At 41.5% G+C, this 18783-nt stretch overlaps 1 protein-coding gene across 1 annotated transcript; it reads right to left on the reverse strand.

Moving 5' to 3' along the window:
• Positions 1-329: 329 nt before the first annotated feature.
• On the reverse strand, positions 330-17551 carry RasGAP1 (Ras GTPase activating protein 1). The gene is made up of 5 exons (XM_020961085.2): positions 16973-17551; positions 5301-7054; positions 4903-5162; positions 4090-4285; positions 330-3170 (listed from the first exon to the last, which is right to left on the reverse strand). Exons 1-5 carry the CDS (start codon positions 17118-17120, stop codon positions 2160-2162), a joined length of 3369 nt encoding a protein of 1122 aa, XP_020816744.2. The 5' UTR covers positions 17121-17551; the 3' UTR covers positions 330-2159.
• Positions 17552-18783: the final 1232 nt, after the last annotated feature.

Below are 18783 nucleotides of genomic sequence, written 5' to 3' on the forward strand. Positions count from 1 at the left end.
CCTATTTTCATTACACACATCCATACTTATTACATTTATAGTTTTAGATTCACTTTCATAAATTAAAACCGAAATTCCAGAAAATTTTCCAGAAATTTTGTATCGAAATTTTGTCGAAATTTGTATTTTATATATGTTAATATATTGGCAATATATATAAAATTAAATTTACAAAATAAAAATTTCGATTATTTTTTTTAATTTTATAGAGTTATATATATATATATAATATATGGCATATACATAATTTTAAATCAAACCTCGTAAAAAAATTATTTTGAATTGGTTGTTATTACCCATTTTCCGTATCCCACACAAAAAAAATTCAATTTAAAATACACAACTATTTATTTATTCTTACATAAAAGTCGATTTCAAAAGATCTGTTTACAAAAAATAGGGGATCCATTGTATTTCTCCATTCTGTTTTGAAACCAACAACTCTCGGGACTCCGTTTTTGTATCCATTGGATTTTCGCAGAAATTTAAAAACATAATAGAATGGTTTTTGGTTTTGAAAAAATTGCTTTTCGTTAATTGTCACAATACGAATAAAAATACTCAACAGCTTTAACGTACTATATAAATGTATTGTAAATACGGATCAATCAACTACCATACACGCTCAAAAGACGACTAATTCGATTACCAAATCGTAAGATATCACAACAGTATGCCAGATATTCCTAAAGCACGAGAGTTAGGTACTATATGGGAGGGGGAGTAGTGATAATAAACTAAAATAAAAACAAAAGGTAAATCCATTGGCGATACGCTTTATTTTGTCGCTAGAAAATATATCTAAATGTATATATTTTCGATTCTTTGTCCCAACAACTTACAAGGCTAGGTAAATAAGATTAAACTAAAATTAGGCGCTTAAAATGCAACTGAAATTGTAAATGAACCGAATTGGTAAACTGCAAACAAATTAAATTCATAGCAACATCAAATACGCTTCTCCCTCTTCGTATCTCTATGTACATTATGCAGATATTAGAATTAAAGAAATGCACAATTAATTGGAATGCATAAACAAAAGGCAATAAGAATAAACGCGGCGGAGGAAGACACTTCTTTTCAATGCGATGAACGATGAACGAACAATGAACTAAGTATGGCAAAAATAAGATTATTTAACATAAGTTCTATAAATGTGTAATTAATATTGGAAGAGCTTTGGAAACAAATCGGTGGAAGTAAGTGTCGAAGCTAACCAAAATGTCGCTTTAACAAGTTACTTGTTTTGTTTTTTCTTTAAATTTAACATGAAATTAAATGCATTTAATAAATATATAAATGTGTATGTGGGTGGGTGTGGTGGAAGTAATGGAAGTAATTTTATCCTTAACAATGCTTTTTGTTTGTATTCTACAATTTGCCGAATACATATTGTTTCTTGTTTGTTGTGTTTTTAACATTAGCTGTATGACAGTTATATAAAGTGGAAAATATACATGTGTAGATGTACGTTTCCTATATGTAGGGTTTCTCCTTTCTAGAATTATTTGCTTTTGTTAGTCCTTAGCTTAGTTAGTTCTTTAGAAATTTCTGCTACGCCTAAGATAACTGGTGTATAATGTAGTTGCTAGTTACACATTTACATGTATAGAGAGATATATATTAAGATTTACATATACGCTTGTTCCATTTCGCTAGGCTTTAAAAATCTTAGCAAATGTTGGAGTTCTCAGTAGTAGTTTTGTAGGCCTTATGTAGTTATCAGTTTGCTGCTCATCCTCCTCCCTATTCAGGAGTAGAAATGCCCCATTTCGTGTGTGTTGTGTGTATAAATAATGTGTGTTAGCACATACAAAAAATAAATAGGCTTATAAATATTTAGATTTCGCTTTCTTGTTTGTTTTTTGTTGCTGTTGCTGGTGTCTGCGGTTTCCGGTAAAAATAGTCGTGTATAAAAATCGGTTAATTAAAAAACTTAAGTCTAGTCCTTTCTTTACAACGTTAAACTCGTAAAAATTATACAAAGGAAAAAAAAAGGATCCTAGAAATTAGCACATTAAACTGTTTTGTACAGCAGCATCTTCTGGTGCGGGGCCGTTCCTCTGCTCGCTCTGTTCAAGCTGCCATTTGTGGTGCGTATTCCTTCACCTGATCGTGACGATTGCCCGCGGCAAGGCGAATACGCAGAGCCTTGAACGCTAATAAATCGGCTGCGCCGGTTGCGACGATGAGGTGGTGCTCGGCGGTGCCGCCACCACACTCGACGCCGTCGAAGATGGACTGGAGGACGAGGCGTTGCCACAGTTGTTATTGTTATTAATGCTGTTATTGTGGCGCTGCAGCTGATGGCTACGAAGTGGCTGGTACTGCGACGGCTGCTGTTGCTGTATCAGCGGCTGATGTTGCTGTTGCTGCTGGTGCTGCTGGTGTTGATGCTGGAAACGCTGTTGCTGATGCTGCAGATTGTGCAGGTAGTAGGCGTTCATATTGCTCGTAGCTGGCTGATAGGGCGAGGCCCGGACATTCTGCATTTGGGGAAGCGCAGGCTGTTGCTGGAACTGCTGCTGCTGCAGTTGCAGCTGCTGTTGTTGGTGCTGCTGCTGCTGGTGGTGCTGCTGATTCAGCTGGCCGGCGGCACGCATCATGTGCCAGTAATTGTCATCGCCGATGGGTGCTTCTCTGCTGCCATACTTGAGCTGGCGCGTGATGCCCTGCTTGTAGTCCCGATGATCCCGGTCGATGGCGTACGCCTTCTCCCGCAGCTTCTCGATGGTGCGCTTGAACTCGGCAAAGGCCTGGGGCGAGTGCTTCTGAAGTTCGGTGGCCAGCGGCACCAGAGGATTGTGTTGCTGGTGCTGCGCCGCCGACAGGTGTTGGTGGTAGGCGAGAGGATCCAGCAGAGACTCAAGCACACTCATGTATGACATGATCAGCGTGTGGATGCGCTGCAGATCGAGCGGTGGATCCAATGCAGTTACCAGGTCCATCTGGAAGTAGTCCATCTCCTTGTCCGAGACGTTCTTGCAGCCTGGCGAGTTCTCGTCGGAGCGCCCGCAACAGCTGTAGAAGCCACTGACAAAGGCCGAGGGATGGAAGAACTGCATTCGTATCGAATTCATCAGACAGATCTTGTGCAGTAAGTCGAACCACTCCCGCTCCTCCACGCAGTTTGTCGTCTGTACGATCAGCGATCGGTCGTTGTGCACAATCTGTGGGAGCAGAGAATGAAATAAAGGAAAGTAAGTCTCAGTGCCTCATCTCTTGCAGTAATTAACATAAATTCTGTGTGCGCCGGCGACGCCAATTGCAAAACAATCGCACGTCGAGTGAAATCGCGCTGGCTGAGACAATTCCCACATTTTAAAGTTTCGAGATAAAGAGAAAAAAAAGAGTTACGCCAAGATATCGCACCCACAATGACGATTCTCGACTGCAGATTTAGTTTTTCTAGGTTTTGAAATTTCCCTCTTCTTTTTTGTATTTGCTTGTCTGCAATAACAATAGCGAAACGTACGCAAAACGGAGCTCAGCAAGCAGTTCTCATCTGCATAATAATGCTAATTATTTTTAATTGACGCAACTTGTCATTTGCCGCCACACAAAAACTGTGTGTGAGTGATTAGTGAAAGTTTCTCTCTTTCCACTCACGGTTCAGTTTTCACTATCGCCGAGCGGATGACGCTGACTCCAGCTGTGGCCGATGGATGTGGCTGCTCCTCCATCGATTAGCAGCCACTGACTGTCATCCATCCGCCCACACAACACAGCAACCACATGTCGTCGAGATCTCAGCGATGAGATGTAAGGGATGCACCGATCTTTGAGACTAAGCTATAGCTACAGAACTTATTGAAAGTTCATCCTCAAATGAATAAAGAACACACTTGTAAACTTAATATTTAAATACAACAAAATCCGATTACTAATTTATAACTTTAACCACTTTCTTAGCTATATATTGTCACATGTAGAAACTGCCAGACTACCATACCCATCACCACGGAGGTGTGTGGGCTTGGGCTGCCTATTTATAGATGTGGCGTGGATCGCACGTTTCCGGCACTCAGCTGCTGCTCGTGTGCATTGCAGCAACATGCAAATCCCAATAAAATCAAACTCAATGCTCACCTTAAAGCAGTTCTGCATCTTGAAACTCTTCTCCTTCAGCTGCTCCACGCTGGCGATCTCCTGGAGCGGTATATCACAGATAGGTTGTTTGCCCTTCGATTTGGCGTAGCTGAGCGAGTGGGTGGTTAGGCGGAAGTAGCGCAGCTTGAACTGACGGCCGAAGCGCTTCCGGGACGTTGGATACTTGGTCATCATGCTGCCGAGAGGAGGATTAAAGCAAACAAAAGCGAGGTCTTAGCAACACTGCACTTCGAGATCAACTCAATAGTTGGATTTACATATGTTTTTTGGATCTCTGCTCTTGCCACAGAACTTTGGCCCTTTGAAGCGCCGCCGTGACAAGAGCAGAGAACAAAATACAAGCATTATTCTTACCCCTCGCTAGACGTTAGTACAGATTTAGTGTGTGATGAGTAGTAAATGTGATGAATAGGTGTGTGTTTTTTGTTTTTTGTGTGTGTGATGGGATTGTGATGTGGTGGTGGTGGTGATGGTGATTGGCGTGGGCGTGATGGTTTTTTGATTTATTATTTGATTTTTTGGTAAAAGCAGCGCGCGGAAAAGAAGAGAAAGATAAAGAAAGTTTCGGTATTAGAATAAAAACGAAGCGTAATCAACGAAATGTATTTGGGTTGGGGGTATATATTTATGCCAAATCTATAGAATAGGTTATATTTATAGAGGGAGGAAGAGGGAGCATTGCACAGTCCACCAATTGATATTCTCTAGAGACTACGCGTTCAGTACAGGGAAGGAGACAGAGAGAGAGAGAGAAAGAGACTTGCCCCTCGATCTCGTAAGGGTTCAACTTACCCCTCCTTAAGTAATACTGGTTCCAATGGCGTTGCCGCCGCCGCCGGATGAACGCTGCTGTTGGCCGCCGGGCTGGGCGTCGATATTACCTCCAGGAAATGTTTGACGGCCCCCACATGCTGCTCCGTGCAGAATTTCTTATATAGCTCGGCGGTGAACTCCTCCTTGCATGGCTGCTGTGATGAGCGCGAGCTGACCAAGTTGCCCAGCGATTGGATCGTCTTGGAGATCAGGGTCAGCGTGCGACTTGTCTGGGCGTCCTGTAAAGTACCAAGATTATCAGTAAGACCCCTTGATTTATGTCAAGTTTCTTTGATTACAAATAATGCAGATATACTTCATTACTAAAGGCATATCAATATCTTACAAAGATAAGGTACTAGGGACGTCACACTTACCAGTCGTTCGGTGGTTAGATCGAAAAGCTTGGGCCCCAGGATGGCCGGTGCAAAGAAGCGCAGGAAGATGAAACCAGACACCACAGAGTAGCGCACCTCGCGATTGCTTGGGAAATGCTTTCCCGCACACTCACGCAAGTCATGGAAGATCTGGCAGAGCACCTTCGGACAGCGATCAGCACTCTTGGTGATTGCCTCAAACACTCGCTCCACATATTCCTTAAGGTTTTGCAGATTCGTGTCCACCGCCGAGCGATCCTTACACTTGCTGGGATCAATCTCGCAGGGCTTCTTTTCGGACACAATCTGGGCGAGGACGGGACGCAGTGTCTGGTGAAGGTAGTGGAGACCGGATAGCCGCATCGCCTCGTCCATCATCTTGGACACCAGAGTGTTGCCGCGGAATATAGTGGTGGGATCGGTCAAATGAGAGATCTCCTGATCCGCCAGAGCTGCAATGATCGGCGCAATGCGCTCCGTGTGTGTGAAGAGGCGCACCAGCGGCTGGGCGACTTCAGTTTTGCCCGATACCAGCTCCCCCAGGATGGATACAGCCGACACAGTAATGGGCCGCTGATCGACAGACTCCAGGAGCAGATTCAACAGGTCGTCGTAGGTGGCCAGCGGGAAGACATGATCGGCGGTGTAGTTTAGGTTCAGGCGCAGTGATCCAATGGTGGAGTCTACGCTCAATCTCGTTCCCGGTGGCGTGGCGCAGGAGCGGGGAGTGGCGTTCAGCGAGCGACAGCTGTGCGCCATGGATCGGGGCTGGAGGTAATACCAAGCCGATGGCGGAACCGCTTGCTGCTCCTGCTTGTTGAGCATGGGAAGTCGCACCTCACCGAGAAACACCTTATCGGCCATGGCGCCATGTGCGTCGTGCCATATGCTCACCACAATCTCCACCAGATCTGCTCCGCCCAGTGGATAGATGGCATAGCCCTTGTTGGCGGATGAATCCAGGGAAGCAGCACTCTTGTTGCTGCCGGTGGTGTTCGTGCTGCCCGCTTCCGCATCGATGTGGAGATCAAAGTACATGGCCTCGTCGAACTCTGGATCGACGGTCTTCTTGCGCTGCTTGGTCCGCCGCGTCACCTGCTGCTTGTTGCTGTAGTGAGCTGTGCATACGACGAAGGGATCGCAGGTGCCCTGCTTCTTGGCCAGATCCACGCAGGCGGGCACCTTGATGGTCACTCCCACATTTCTCGCATTCGGTGGCTTCCATTTGTGCACCTGACCTGCCCACAACCACTCAACGTTATTGAACTCGCCGCCGTTCTCCTTGTAATCGTTCAGATGCGCCCTCGGCTGATGGTGGTGGTGTGTATGATGATGTGGTCTGTGTTCGATGCTTTCAATGCTCTCCGATAGCGACTGGGACTGTGGTGCCTCCTCGAACGACACTTCCACATTGATCATGCCCTGAACTTCGGAGTCTGAGTCCACCGGTCGCAGCGAAAACCAATGATCCTTGTGATTGTACATGTGAAGATTCTCCCGCTTGATGGCTATCTTGCCAATGGGCTTGTCCTGCTTCATGTCCCGATCGTACACGTAAATGGACAGGTAGCGGAAGCGACGCGGGATCTTGAAATGGTGCTCTTCGCCAAAGAATGGCGACAGTGTGCGTTCGATGGTGGATGTGCGGCAGATCTCCTCCTGGTCGAGGGCAATCGTGCAATAGACATCGCGGGTGCCCTGTGTGCTGCAGCTTGTGTTGGCCGCATTGCGACTGCTCAGATTCTTTGCTTCGCCTGCAAAGAAAAATCAGTAACGTAAAAGTTAATTAATATTACAATTTGTCGCCAATTAATTTTGATTTATTAAGCTTAGCATTAAAATTATAGACATTTATAGGATCAGGAGGAGGAGTATCAACTTGAGATTAAGTAATAATCAAACCAAGTGGCTGTCAAGTGAGATTTATTTTGAAATCTGCTTGATTATAAAGCCTGAACCAGCAAGCATGTCGTTTGGTTTCTCAAAGAATGATAAACTAATGCAATTCAATCTCATTTAATTCAATAATATTCCCGCAAAAGTTAAACTAAGCAACCAGCCCGGTCTAGACCAATCTCGTTTTCTAAGAATGGCTACACACTTTCACCCAACCGGATGGACTGTTAACCATTATCGCTCAGTTTTTTAACTTGAATTTTGATATGAACAACCGCTTGGGCATTATCAACTGGCCTTGACACCCAATAGCTTGAGGTGGAAATACTTTCTTCTAATTAGTAATGCTTTCTCTCTCCACAGAATGGATTGTTAGCTCTTTGATTAACACGTTTTATATAGTATTATCCCCTCCCATTAAAGGTATCCATTTATACGCATTATCGCCTGGCCTTGACACCTGCTAACTGCTGCTGTAAAGACAGACAGACATACACACACTCTGTATCCATTACAACATACTATATATTTCAGCGGGCTCTTTTGAGTTCCGAAAACGGTCAGCGGACGTGACTTCCTGTGCGAGTGCGTCGATATATTGGTTTTGCGAATGTGTGTGCATCGCACCGCAATATCTATTATTGATGCTCCGCCACCTGGGGGACTGAGGACAGCAATGGCTGGCGCTTGGCTAGACTGGTAACGTTAACAATAAACGGAATCGGAATCGGAATTGGATTCGGAATGGGAATGGGAATGGCAGTGGCAGCCTTGATAAGCGCGCGCAAAGGGTGAAGGCGCCTATGCGGCCTACAAAAAGGCAAGTACTATAAGTACTATAAAACTTGCTCAATGAAAGAAATTAGCGGCAGTCGAGCGGAAATATAATAAGTGCAAACACACACAACTACCGGTACTTGTGTTGTATGTGGTTTCTATGTATATTTTGCTATATTTGTGTTGCCCTGCTTTTTACAGTGAAACCTCTTAGGAGACACATAATAATTTCATATATTTTGTTTTATAATGATCGAGATGAAAGACTATGATTTGAGAGGCTTAAAATAAGGAATCAAAACTATTATGGCTAGAAAATGTACATATTTTTTCTTAAATTGGCCAAACTTTAATAAGTTGTTAATGCAAATACTCAATTTTATTGATTGCAAACTAATTTGCTTAAAAGTTCTAAAGATGAGTAACCAAAGCAGAGGTAAATTTAGCGATTGAAATATGGAATAAATAATATTGAAATTTGAAAAATTCAATTTAGGCAAGTTTGACTGTATCAAAACAGATTGCTTTTCAATGAGACCCCTCTGTTGACACAGCTGGAGCGGTGGGCTGACTAGGTTGGTTTTGGTTCGGATGGGTTGAATCGGTTCCGAATAGATTGTGGATGAGCTAGGTGTGAGCTATATACATATGTACATACATATAGATTTGGATTCGCTACGCTATCATCTAGCGACTTATCAATGGAACGCCGTGTGTTAGCAAAATCGTAACTGTATGGAGACTAGTGTATGGAGAGACTTTTTGGAGAGTGTCTCCTCTGTGTGTCTTGGCAAAACAACGGCAGTTTTTCACAATCACAATCGCAAGCTCTCACACTCTCACTCTACGTTTTTTGTCGTAGAAAAAGGGGAGAGGAGAGAAAGAAAAGAAACAACGCCTGATAACAAAGGCGTTCGTTTTCTTTTATTATTTTGCCTCCCATTTTTCCTTTCATGAATGAAAAACCCACGAAGCAGCAACAAAAACAACACAAGGAGAATCAGAAGCACATTTTATATATGCAAAAGCAAACGCAAAGCCACAAAACAAACACAAAACGCCATCAAATGACACAAATTCAAAGTGAAAAAAGCAAAACAGTAAATTTCATTCATGAAATCGTGGTAGTAAATAAAGGAGAAAGACCGGACGAGGAGGAGGAGGAGGGGTAGTAGTAGAGAGAGAAGGGGAAAGAGAAAAACAAAAACCCGGCACAAAAACTGTTGGAATTTTTGCGTTTCTGTGACGTTTATAAATTTATTTATGTGTGTTTTTTATTGCTTTGCCTTGTCATTGGCCGCCGGCCGCCCCACTGAACGTTTTATTATTATTTCTTTTTTTTTTTTCTCAAACGCCATGCAAATTCAGTCAGACAATCAAAGTTTTCTGAATTTAATGACATAATCGATGGGAATTTCTAAAGATTTCGCTTACTCATCCACGCAAAGAAATATAGAAAAAATAAACTGATGATAAAGAAATTGCAAAACGATTCCATCGAATCGAACGAGCCCCCAACCGAACAAGGGAACGGGAAAATTGCAAAATGCTAATCCATGGACTTCGATATGTAGAGTTTGTTTGTTCTGTGAACTGAAGCCATCGGTCATAAACCGTCCGATATCCGACCTTCAGATGCATTGAGCAACACCACCATTGGAAGCAGAGGCAGAGCAATTCAGCGATGGACTCCAACTCGCATATATCATCTTACATATGCCAAACACGATAAACGGAACCGGAGAGCACAGATCAGGAGAAGGAGGAAGGAAATCGGAAGGAAGGGGAATTCCACAAGGTTCATGCATGCCTAAAGTCAACCGGAAGTTGGCTCATCATCGTCATATAAGGGAATTTTTTAAGTGCAAGTATTATTTAAATACAAGAGCCGGAAATTTATAGGAAATTATTGAAAACTATTGTAAGTTCTGTGGAACATTAAGGTGTAAGATTTACTATTTATTATAATCATGGATTAAATCACTATTCATACAAATATTTCCTCTCATAATAAATCAAATTACCGAGTTCTATTAGTTCCTTATCAAAATATTACTAATAATTGTAACATTTCACAAATTTAATTTTTAAAATCATCTGTTTTAAAGGTAATAAATATTTAAGAACAAAAACAACGGAAGTTGTGGGAATTCTTTAAATACAATACAAAAAGACAGAAAACAGAAGGTTTATGGTTGTAAAATAAAAGCGGAAGTGGCTTTTTTTTGGGTAGAAAATATTACGACAAAAGAACATTTTTGCAATTCGATGAGAACGGAAGTGAAACGCATTCTTGAAACTAAATTATTTATATAAAACGATTAATTGGTATTCAAAAAATGTTTACTCAGAAAATTATGAAAAGAAATTCTGCAAATTCTGGTATAATTTATACATGATAGGAACGAACATTATATATTAAACATATATTACAAACAGAACCTGATGAAGCCCTGAAAAGATTCGGGTTTTGAATTCTTGAAGTTAAAAAGTACAATTCAGATTAACAATTAATAAAAATTACATTTAAATAACAATAATATACAATCTATCCTAACTCCTCCCTAGTTTAGCTCCTACTTTTAATGATTACCAGACTGATTAGTCAGTTATTTGTTTACTTGGACTAATGCATAGATGGTGCAGCAATAAACCAGATCACTGAGATCTATATCTACATATATATCCCTGATCAGACAGCGTGCTACACATGCGGCATGTTTCTTTCAACGTTGCCAGGGGATCACAAAAATAGCATCATCCTTCTTCTTCCATATTCCATATGCCACATGGGTTGTGGCCCTAATAATATTGGAAAACCAAAAACTTCTAAAGTCGGCGCCGCAATCTGCTTGTGGAAAATGCTTATTTTCCCTTTTTTTTTCCCCTCCCCCCAACCCACACAACATTGACATTTGCCTTGGGGATTTCATCGAGTTGAGTGGGGTTGGAAAATTACAACACGATCTCATTTCCACACCCATCGAGTGGCATCGAGTCGGGCAGGGTCTCATTAAAGGTCTGAAATCTCCATGATTTCCTTTGCAGACGGAAAATTAAATTTAAAGACTTTGTAAGTAGATTTCTTTTTTATTTTGTTTTCTCCCCCTCTCTCTCTTTTGCTTTTCTGCACAACATGCAAATTGATTCAGTGCAGCATGAAACGCGCGCGAATTAATGAGGCGATTACTCCAAGACACAGAAGAAAAAAAATAAAAGGGGGAAAACACGTAAAGAAGGAAGCAGACCAGCAGACAACCAGACAGCTCTGTAATAAATTCTAAAAAAGCAAATGAAACAAAAACCAGACAGCAGCAGACATTTATGCAAAGGAACGGAAATAGAGATAAATTCTTGTATTTCTCTTCTTTTTTTCTTTTTCCAGCTGCCTCGCCAGCGGAAGGGAGATTTACACAGACAGCTCTCGCGCCATATCTATATATGTACATATATCTCCAGGCAGTTTTGTTTAAACGGCAGCTTCCTGTGGCCAAAACGATTGTTTGCACTTTTGGCGTAAAGGTGGGAATATGGAAAATGTTATGGAAAAGCCCTTGCACACGATTCTCTATAGCCCTAAGAACAGATGATATCCCTTTAAGTGCACTTCCTTTTCCGCTGCCACTTCCTTTTGGCCATAAAACCAGAAAGGGCCCGCCTAACGTGTCGATGCCATATTAACCAGGTTGTTAAGGAAAACAGGTTAGTCAGTTGACTCTATTTGGTTCTTATGTTAAAAGGGTATTAACTGGGTTTGTTGGGGGGTTGCATTTAACAAAGCTACAAGTTAATAAAATTAACAAATACATCATAACAAAGATATATCAACCTTCCCATATAAATCTTTGATTTTCCTTCTATATTTATGAAATAAAAACCTATTTAGAGGGAAGATGATGCCATAGAAAACCGGTTTCTGGCCTCCCTTTTTCCACATCTCTTTTCTTTGTACGTGCTGATCGATTTCCGGTCTGATTACGCTTGCTTCTCATGATCATCGCACGATCTCCTCTCCTGCTTTTGTGGCCAACTTTTGTTTGGCTTCTGCCTGTTGCCTGTTTATAGCTGGCTTTTCATCAACGTCATCATCGATCTGGACTTTGTTTATGAACAGTGCACATCACAAGTGTACTATATACACTCAATATATCTCTATTGTCCATATCGGTCGTCCAAGATGAGTAACCTCCCAGTCGCCTTGTCATTCCCCATGTTGCCAGGCCAAATTTCAATTCAAGTCATTGGCTTTCTTCGTTCGTGTTGCCAATTTACCTTTTTGGCACTGTTAACCTTCAATTGCACACATCACTCAATGTGCACGACTTCAATTTCCAAATGGCCAAATTGGGCAGACGCCTATTACTACAAAAAAAAAAAAGAAGAAAACTAAAAAAAGCCGCTCATTAGAGGCAGAGGCAAGTCAACTGGCAACGACGACACAAAAACTCGCCTGACTATGTGCCATAAAAATTTAATAATAATGATAAATAAACTTTGTAAGGCGCCCACACAATTTGGCAGGCGGTTGCACACACAGCAACGAGCTCTGGCCTTGGCCAAAGTGGTTTTCTATGAGGTGATATGTGGAATATATGTATACGAGCCAAGGATCAGCTCGTTTGACAACGTTTATTGTGGGCACTTCGAACATTATGCAATTACAGAGAGAAGGTTACAAACATTAGGAAATGATATCTGGTTTTCATTTTAAGCCAAGTAAACCAAGCTACTTTGGGGGATTTAATCAAAAATAAGGGTAGCAAGTAGTTTTATTTCTCAAATAATATAAACCAAGCATCCGCTTGAGACAACAAAAGAACCATTACACAAGTAAATGTCAGGTTACATTTATAAGAAAATGATATACCCAGCACTTAACCATCATTATTTCACTTGGCTATGAGACCGAACGCTCCCTAGAAACTCCACAACTCGAATGGCTCAAGTTTAGGCGCATCTAACGATATGGCTCCCCTCCTGTTCCCATTAAAAACTTGTCCCCAGCCTTAGACACAATTCTTGGCCCCTGACATTTCCGCTGTTTGTAATACCTTTTGGGAAACCACAACAACGAACCTACACAATATAAACGACACTTGAAACGAGCCAGCGAAGCTCAAAATTAATAAAGGCTGTCGAGTCAGCCCCCCCGAAAGTGAAATAAAAACAGAATTCATTTTAATTACAAATTACAAGAGATGGAACTGAGCCCCAGAAGAAGCGCCACAATAAAAACCGACAACCAAGAGACGACACTCAGCGTGAGGTTCAAAGCCTTGGGAGGTGGTGGAGACATCATCCATCCGGATGACAACTGACCGACAACGACCGGGAGGTTCCACAGATGCCTCTGACCCCGGCCGAAGTCAACAACATCAACATCAAAGTAAATGCGAGGAGGTCAAGCGTTAAGTCATAAAAAAGGGCCCCCTAAAACAAAAAAAATATATAGATATATGTATGTGATGGGAGGAAAGGGGAGAAAATGGGGAAATGCGAGTATGTATAACATCACAACTTGCTGCTGTTGATGCTGATGCTGCTGCCTCATCGTGGAAAGCCGACAGAGATAAATGTTAATCATCGGAGGCAGAGTCATCAACGTCATCGTTGTCATTGCAATTGCGGTTTCCCCCTTTTCCCTACTCTTACACCGAAAGAATTGATACCATTTGGGTTTAAATTGAACTATCGATTGGAAATAATATGGAAACTATACGGAAATAATAATCTATCAACTATTTATCTTATATCTCGTTTTCTTAGGTGAATATTTTATATTATACCAACATTAAGCTGAAGATTAAGAACAAGAAAACTTCAATTCAACATACGTACATCCACTTAATTTCTTTCTGTGCATAGCAAGAACAAGAAGGCTTTCGACCTGAATAAAAAGTATTTTAGAATGCGCTAATTACATAAAATCGTTGGTTCCTTGAAAGTGGCAAACAAAGTTGTCGGTACAATATGCCTTCGGGCCTAGCCTTTGGGCTAATTAACATTGTTCCTCGCCATATATTTTCAAATGAAAAATATTCCACTTTAATTGTGGCTCAGCGGCTCTCCGGCTCGAATATATGTATTAGAAAAATGATTTCAAGACACGACGAGCTGCCGGTGCCGCTGCCGCCAACTAATTGTCAACATAGCGTTGGCTTTGCCAGCAGAGAACCAGCTAGAAAAGTTCCAACTTGCGAGCGATCTTTGGCTTGTTCAATTGCAACCAGTTTTGGACTGGCCTAAAGGGGGAGTTCGGTGGAAACCTGGCCACAAAAGTGGAGAACAAGAACAAGACAACAACACGGCGCACAACCGGCTTTTAATTAATTACCTTTTTTGGCCAAAACTATTTATTGTTGTGTTACAGAACCAAGCTGAATCCATGTTAACTAGATCTCGCTCTGTTCGGTTCGGTTCCTCAAGTTCAACGAAATCTCAATTGCGTGTGGTCTTGGCCTGTGAGTAATTCCCCCTCTGTCTGAAAGTGTCATTGATATACATATATATACCCCCATATTCCGAGGGTATATCGGGAGTGAGTCATCTCTCTGGAGTATGATCGATTTACCGTCTTGTGTGTCGTAGAAAACGAAATTTAGGTTATGCGCTAAACATTTTAATTAAGTGGAAAAAGGTGGTTCCGGGAGGTTCATTCGTGTAGAAATCGCAACGACCAACAAAATGGAAAGCTCCCAAGAAGCAGCACCAACAACAAAAGCGAAACTCTGTGAGTGTAATTGAAACTGAACACGATGACGATGTGGAAGTATTATTATTAAGCATGCAAAGCATATATAATGAAGTAGAAATATGAAACCAGACCCCAGAGGGAGAGAAGAATGCAGCGGGCCAGGAGGTTGTAAAAAGGTGACACAGCTAATGTGCTATAATGATGCGATAATCAAAGATGATTATAGGAAACGTATAGCTTTCATTCTCCAATCATCACTAGACGGACATGGGGTTTCTTATGGATTTTCAAAGCTATATTCTGTCATCTTCGGAAGAGGAGAAACCAAAAGGGAAACTGTGAAGCATAGAGAATCCTAAGAGAGAATGGAAATGAAGCCAATTATTGGCTGGAAGTAAAGGGCTTTAATTATGCAATAATCATAGGAAGTTCATTAAAAGTATATAAAGCTAAAGGGAGAAATAATGTAATAGGGATTTTTATGTATAATTAAACAGCAAAACCTTATTGTATCCTAAATCTTGAATTTATTTTTCTTTGAAAGGGGTTCCCCCAAAAATGCCTTCCCTAGAACATACCAAGCTAACTAAAGATACAAAGCGGATGGCTAAAATCTAGTTACAAGTCATAATTTGTAATAATTGACCGATAATCAAAGGAAGTGAATAACTTTCATTCTTCAATCATTTTCAGAAACGTGTTTTAATTCATTTTTAACCAACATATTTGATTCCCCTTCCCCAAATGGGGTGAAGATCGCTGCACAAAGGAAGTGCAAAGGAGGAACAGCAATGGAGGGGAGAAGTGGAGGCCCCGACAAAGACACATGCGCATGCGAAAACAATTGAAGCGTGCAAAAAGGGAGGAGAAAAAAACAGGGAAGAAAAGGCACGGGCAAAAGCAAGAGTTTTATGGCCCAAGAAAAAGAACCGAAAACCGCACAGAGACAGAGAGCGAAAAAAAAGCGAAGAAGGGAAACTCTGGCGATGGGAAACGGAAATCAAAAGCGGCGAAACAATGTTGTTGCAGCTTTGCATATAATTTATGGGCGAGCGTAGCAAAAGCGGCTTATGAGTTGCGAGATTGAAATTGTTGTTTAGGTGGAAAATGAGATTCAAAGCGAGGCAGCAGCAGCACTGAACGTGTGTGCGTGTGCAGGTGTGAAATCGAGATCACGGCGGATGGAAGTACAACCAACCCTTTTTTCTGTTCTTTTCGTGTTTTTTTTTTGTTATTTTTTCTGTAGCTTGTGGTTATTCATAATTCTCCGCTTCTGTTGCTGTTTTTCACGTTCACAAGTTAACGAAAAACAAGGCGACAAAAAAGACAAAACAGGAAATGTAAACCACGAAAAACAAAAAAAAAGAAAAACAACCGCAAGTTTTGTACTCGTTCGCGCTCTTTCTCTTTTAACCTCTCGCCCGTGGGGAGCTTGCTAAGTAGGCGAGAGAGTGTCATTCATGAGTTTGACCTTTTACCAATATATAAGCCATTAATCGATGCTGCTCTTTTCGCTTGTTGCTGCCCTGATAATCATTCATAAAACAGACACTTTTGCCAATGTGTTCGTATAGAGAAAAGTACACCGAATTCGAAAATTCCATTCATGAAAAAACCCACACATTGTTGCTGGATCTCTCGCGGCGGGTGCCAGTATGTGTGTATGAGCATGCGCTGGAGCGTCGCACACACACACACAAACACATGGCTGAATCTCGATTCATTCACAAAAAGAGGGGCACATGCAAACGGTGGGGAATGGCGGGGGCGAGGTGGATGCCGTAACATTCAGCTTGCTTTTTAGTCGGGTGGCAAGTTGCCATCGCTGCCTTTCCAGAAGCAGCAGCAGCAGCAGCAACAATAACAACAAATGCAATTGCACTGCTGCTGCACGAAAAAACATTAGGCGACAAAAAAAGTAAGAGAAACACATGCACACACACACACAGGCAACCACACGCGAGTGGGAGCGGGACAGCACGTTGATACACTCGCACTCAAAATGCATTTTTTAGTACTAAAAACATTGTTTTTTGAACCACTTTTGGCATTTCTGGTTCTCAGACCACACAAACAAAGCCATGTCACTGTTTAGCACACTGTTCTCAGGCGTTTTGCTGTATTTTAATTATGTTTTCTCCACAAGGGAGACCCCGCGGGGCGACGGCGACGCTGTCAACATTCCAGCACACTCTGCACCACGAAAAACGACTGTTGCGCCCGTACTTCCACAACCCGCTCATGTCCGACATGTTCTTCTACATTTTGGTAGTGTTTTTATTCGATTTCGCACTAATTTACATACCAATTTTCACTTTTAATTGCTCTTCAATGCGCACTTCGCGTGTATCGGCCATTTTGTTGTTGTTGCTGCTTGGCTCGACGGCAGCGACGAGCGAGTCAGTATTGCCGTCCCGCTCGTCGTTCATATAGCGCTTCTTCTTCAGCAGCATTGTGTGCTCGCTTTCATAGCAGGCAGCTTATTTCTGGGACTCTCGGTGATACGTGCAACTCGCGATTGGAAAATATGTTTTGGTTGGTCAGTTTTTACGGAATTCACGGAATTAAATTCACTTGTTGGTTGCTAATTCTCGCTTTTGTTGTAATAATTTATTAAGTAATCCGAACAGGAGGTTTGCATGGGGCGAGAAAATGACTCGGCTTGCCGCTCACGGAATGCACTTTTCTTGTTGCTTATGTTTCGGGAGAAGGAAATTTCGCACACAAAAAGTGGTTCTCGTCACACACTGAAACACGTATGATTTACGAAAATTAGTATTTTATGTTGTATTATTTTTTAACGATCGTTAAATTAATTTTCAAGTCGGCGAAAATCGACGCGTCCGCGGAACAACCTTTCAAAGCAAAATTTCAAATTAGAGTGGCCGTTTTGGGTTACAGAACAAATGAAGGGGTGCGAAATCATCGAGCTATCGATATTATTTTCGAAGCAATTCGATACATCGATATATAATTTCTTAATCTTATTAAAAGAACTTCGCAAATATCAACGTATCGGAAATACGTATTATTAAAAGCAACTTTTAGCAATTAACATACACAGAAAATATTGCAGGTTTGTTTAAAAGAAAATCGCTAATTTGACAGCAGATCGACCACGAAAGGCGAGGTTTGAAACTTTGATAAAGAGGTCGAAAACTATGCTTGTATAAGGTAGTATAAGACAACAATTTTTTAATTTGTAAAAATTGATATTAAAATTTGATGGCTTGTTATATATCTTTAATGTTTTATTTTGGTTTTTTATTAATTTTAATAGTTTCACTTCACAAGCTTTAAATTTAAACTCGTTAAAACACACACCGTAAGATCTTGCAAGTGCCGCCGCCGAAATGAATATGAATTAAATTTTCCCAGCGGCAAGTGTACGCGCCTCCAAAAATTGTGAATGAAAACACACACAGCTGCAGGCGATCACCTACACGCAGACAGACACATGTTGCACCGGCGCCAGCAGCAGCAGCAGCGGAAGCAGCAATCCGAAAAGCGGCGACAGAGAAAGTTCTAAGCATATGCGGCACATAGAGTACGCTACGAAATATATTAACGTATACAGCCCTGAGCGTACCAATATACCTTACTAATTTAAGTGTAGGGCATATTACGTGGGCGTTTTGGCTCACAGACAGAGGAAGCGCCCAAATTACACATACACACATACATATATTACAAATTCCGAAAAAATCAAGTAAAATGTGAAATTCAACACGAAGTCGACAGCGGCAGAGGCAGAGGCAGAGACAGCGACTTTGTTGTTTGTTTATCGCATATGCGCTTCCTTTTTTTCATCTTCTTCTGGAAACCACATGCATCACAACAACAACAACAACAACAATTGAGACGGTGCATCTTATCACAACACCAACAACTGCCGCCAATAAGTGGAAGTGGTTGTTGTTGTTGGGTCAACAGTTGTACTGTGCGTTTCTGTAGGTCCTGCCTCCTCGCTTTCATTGCTTCCGTATGCCGTACATCTGATCTGGCCAACATTTTCCAAACTTCAAATGCACTGAAAAAATCGAAGAGAGTAGTTCTTAAGATATAGATATATTGTAATGCTAAACTTAATATTTTCAACACATTTTGTTGTGCCAT

Source organism: Drosophila serrata, unplaced genomic scaffold (genome assembly GCF_035046125.1).
Source record: "Drosophila serrata isolate PLE 108 unplaced genomic scaffold, ASM3504612v1 contig_272, whole genome shotgun sequence".
Taxonomy (NCBI): Eukaryota; Metazoa; Arthropoda; class Insecta; order Diptera; family Drosophilidae; genus Drosophila; species Drosophila serrata.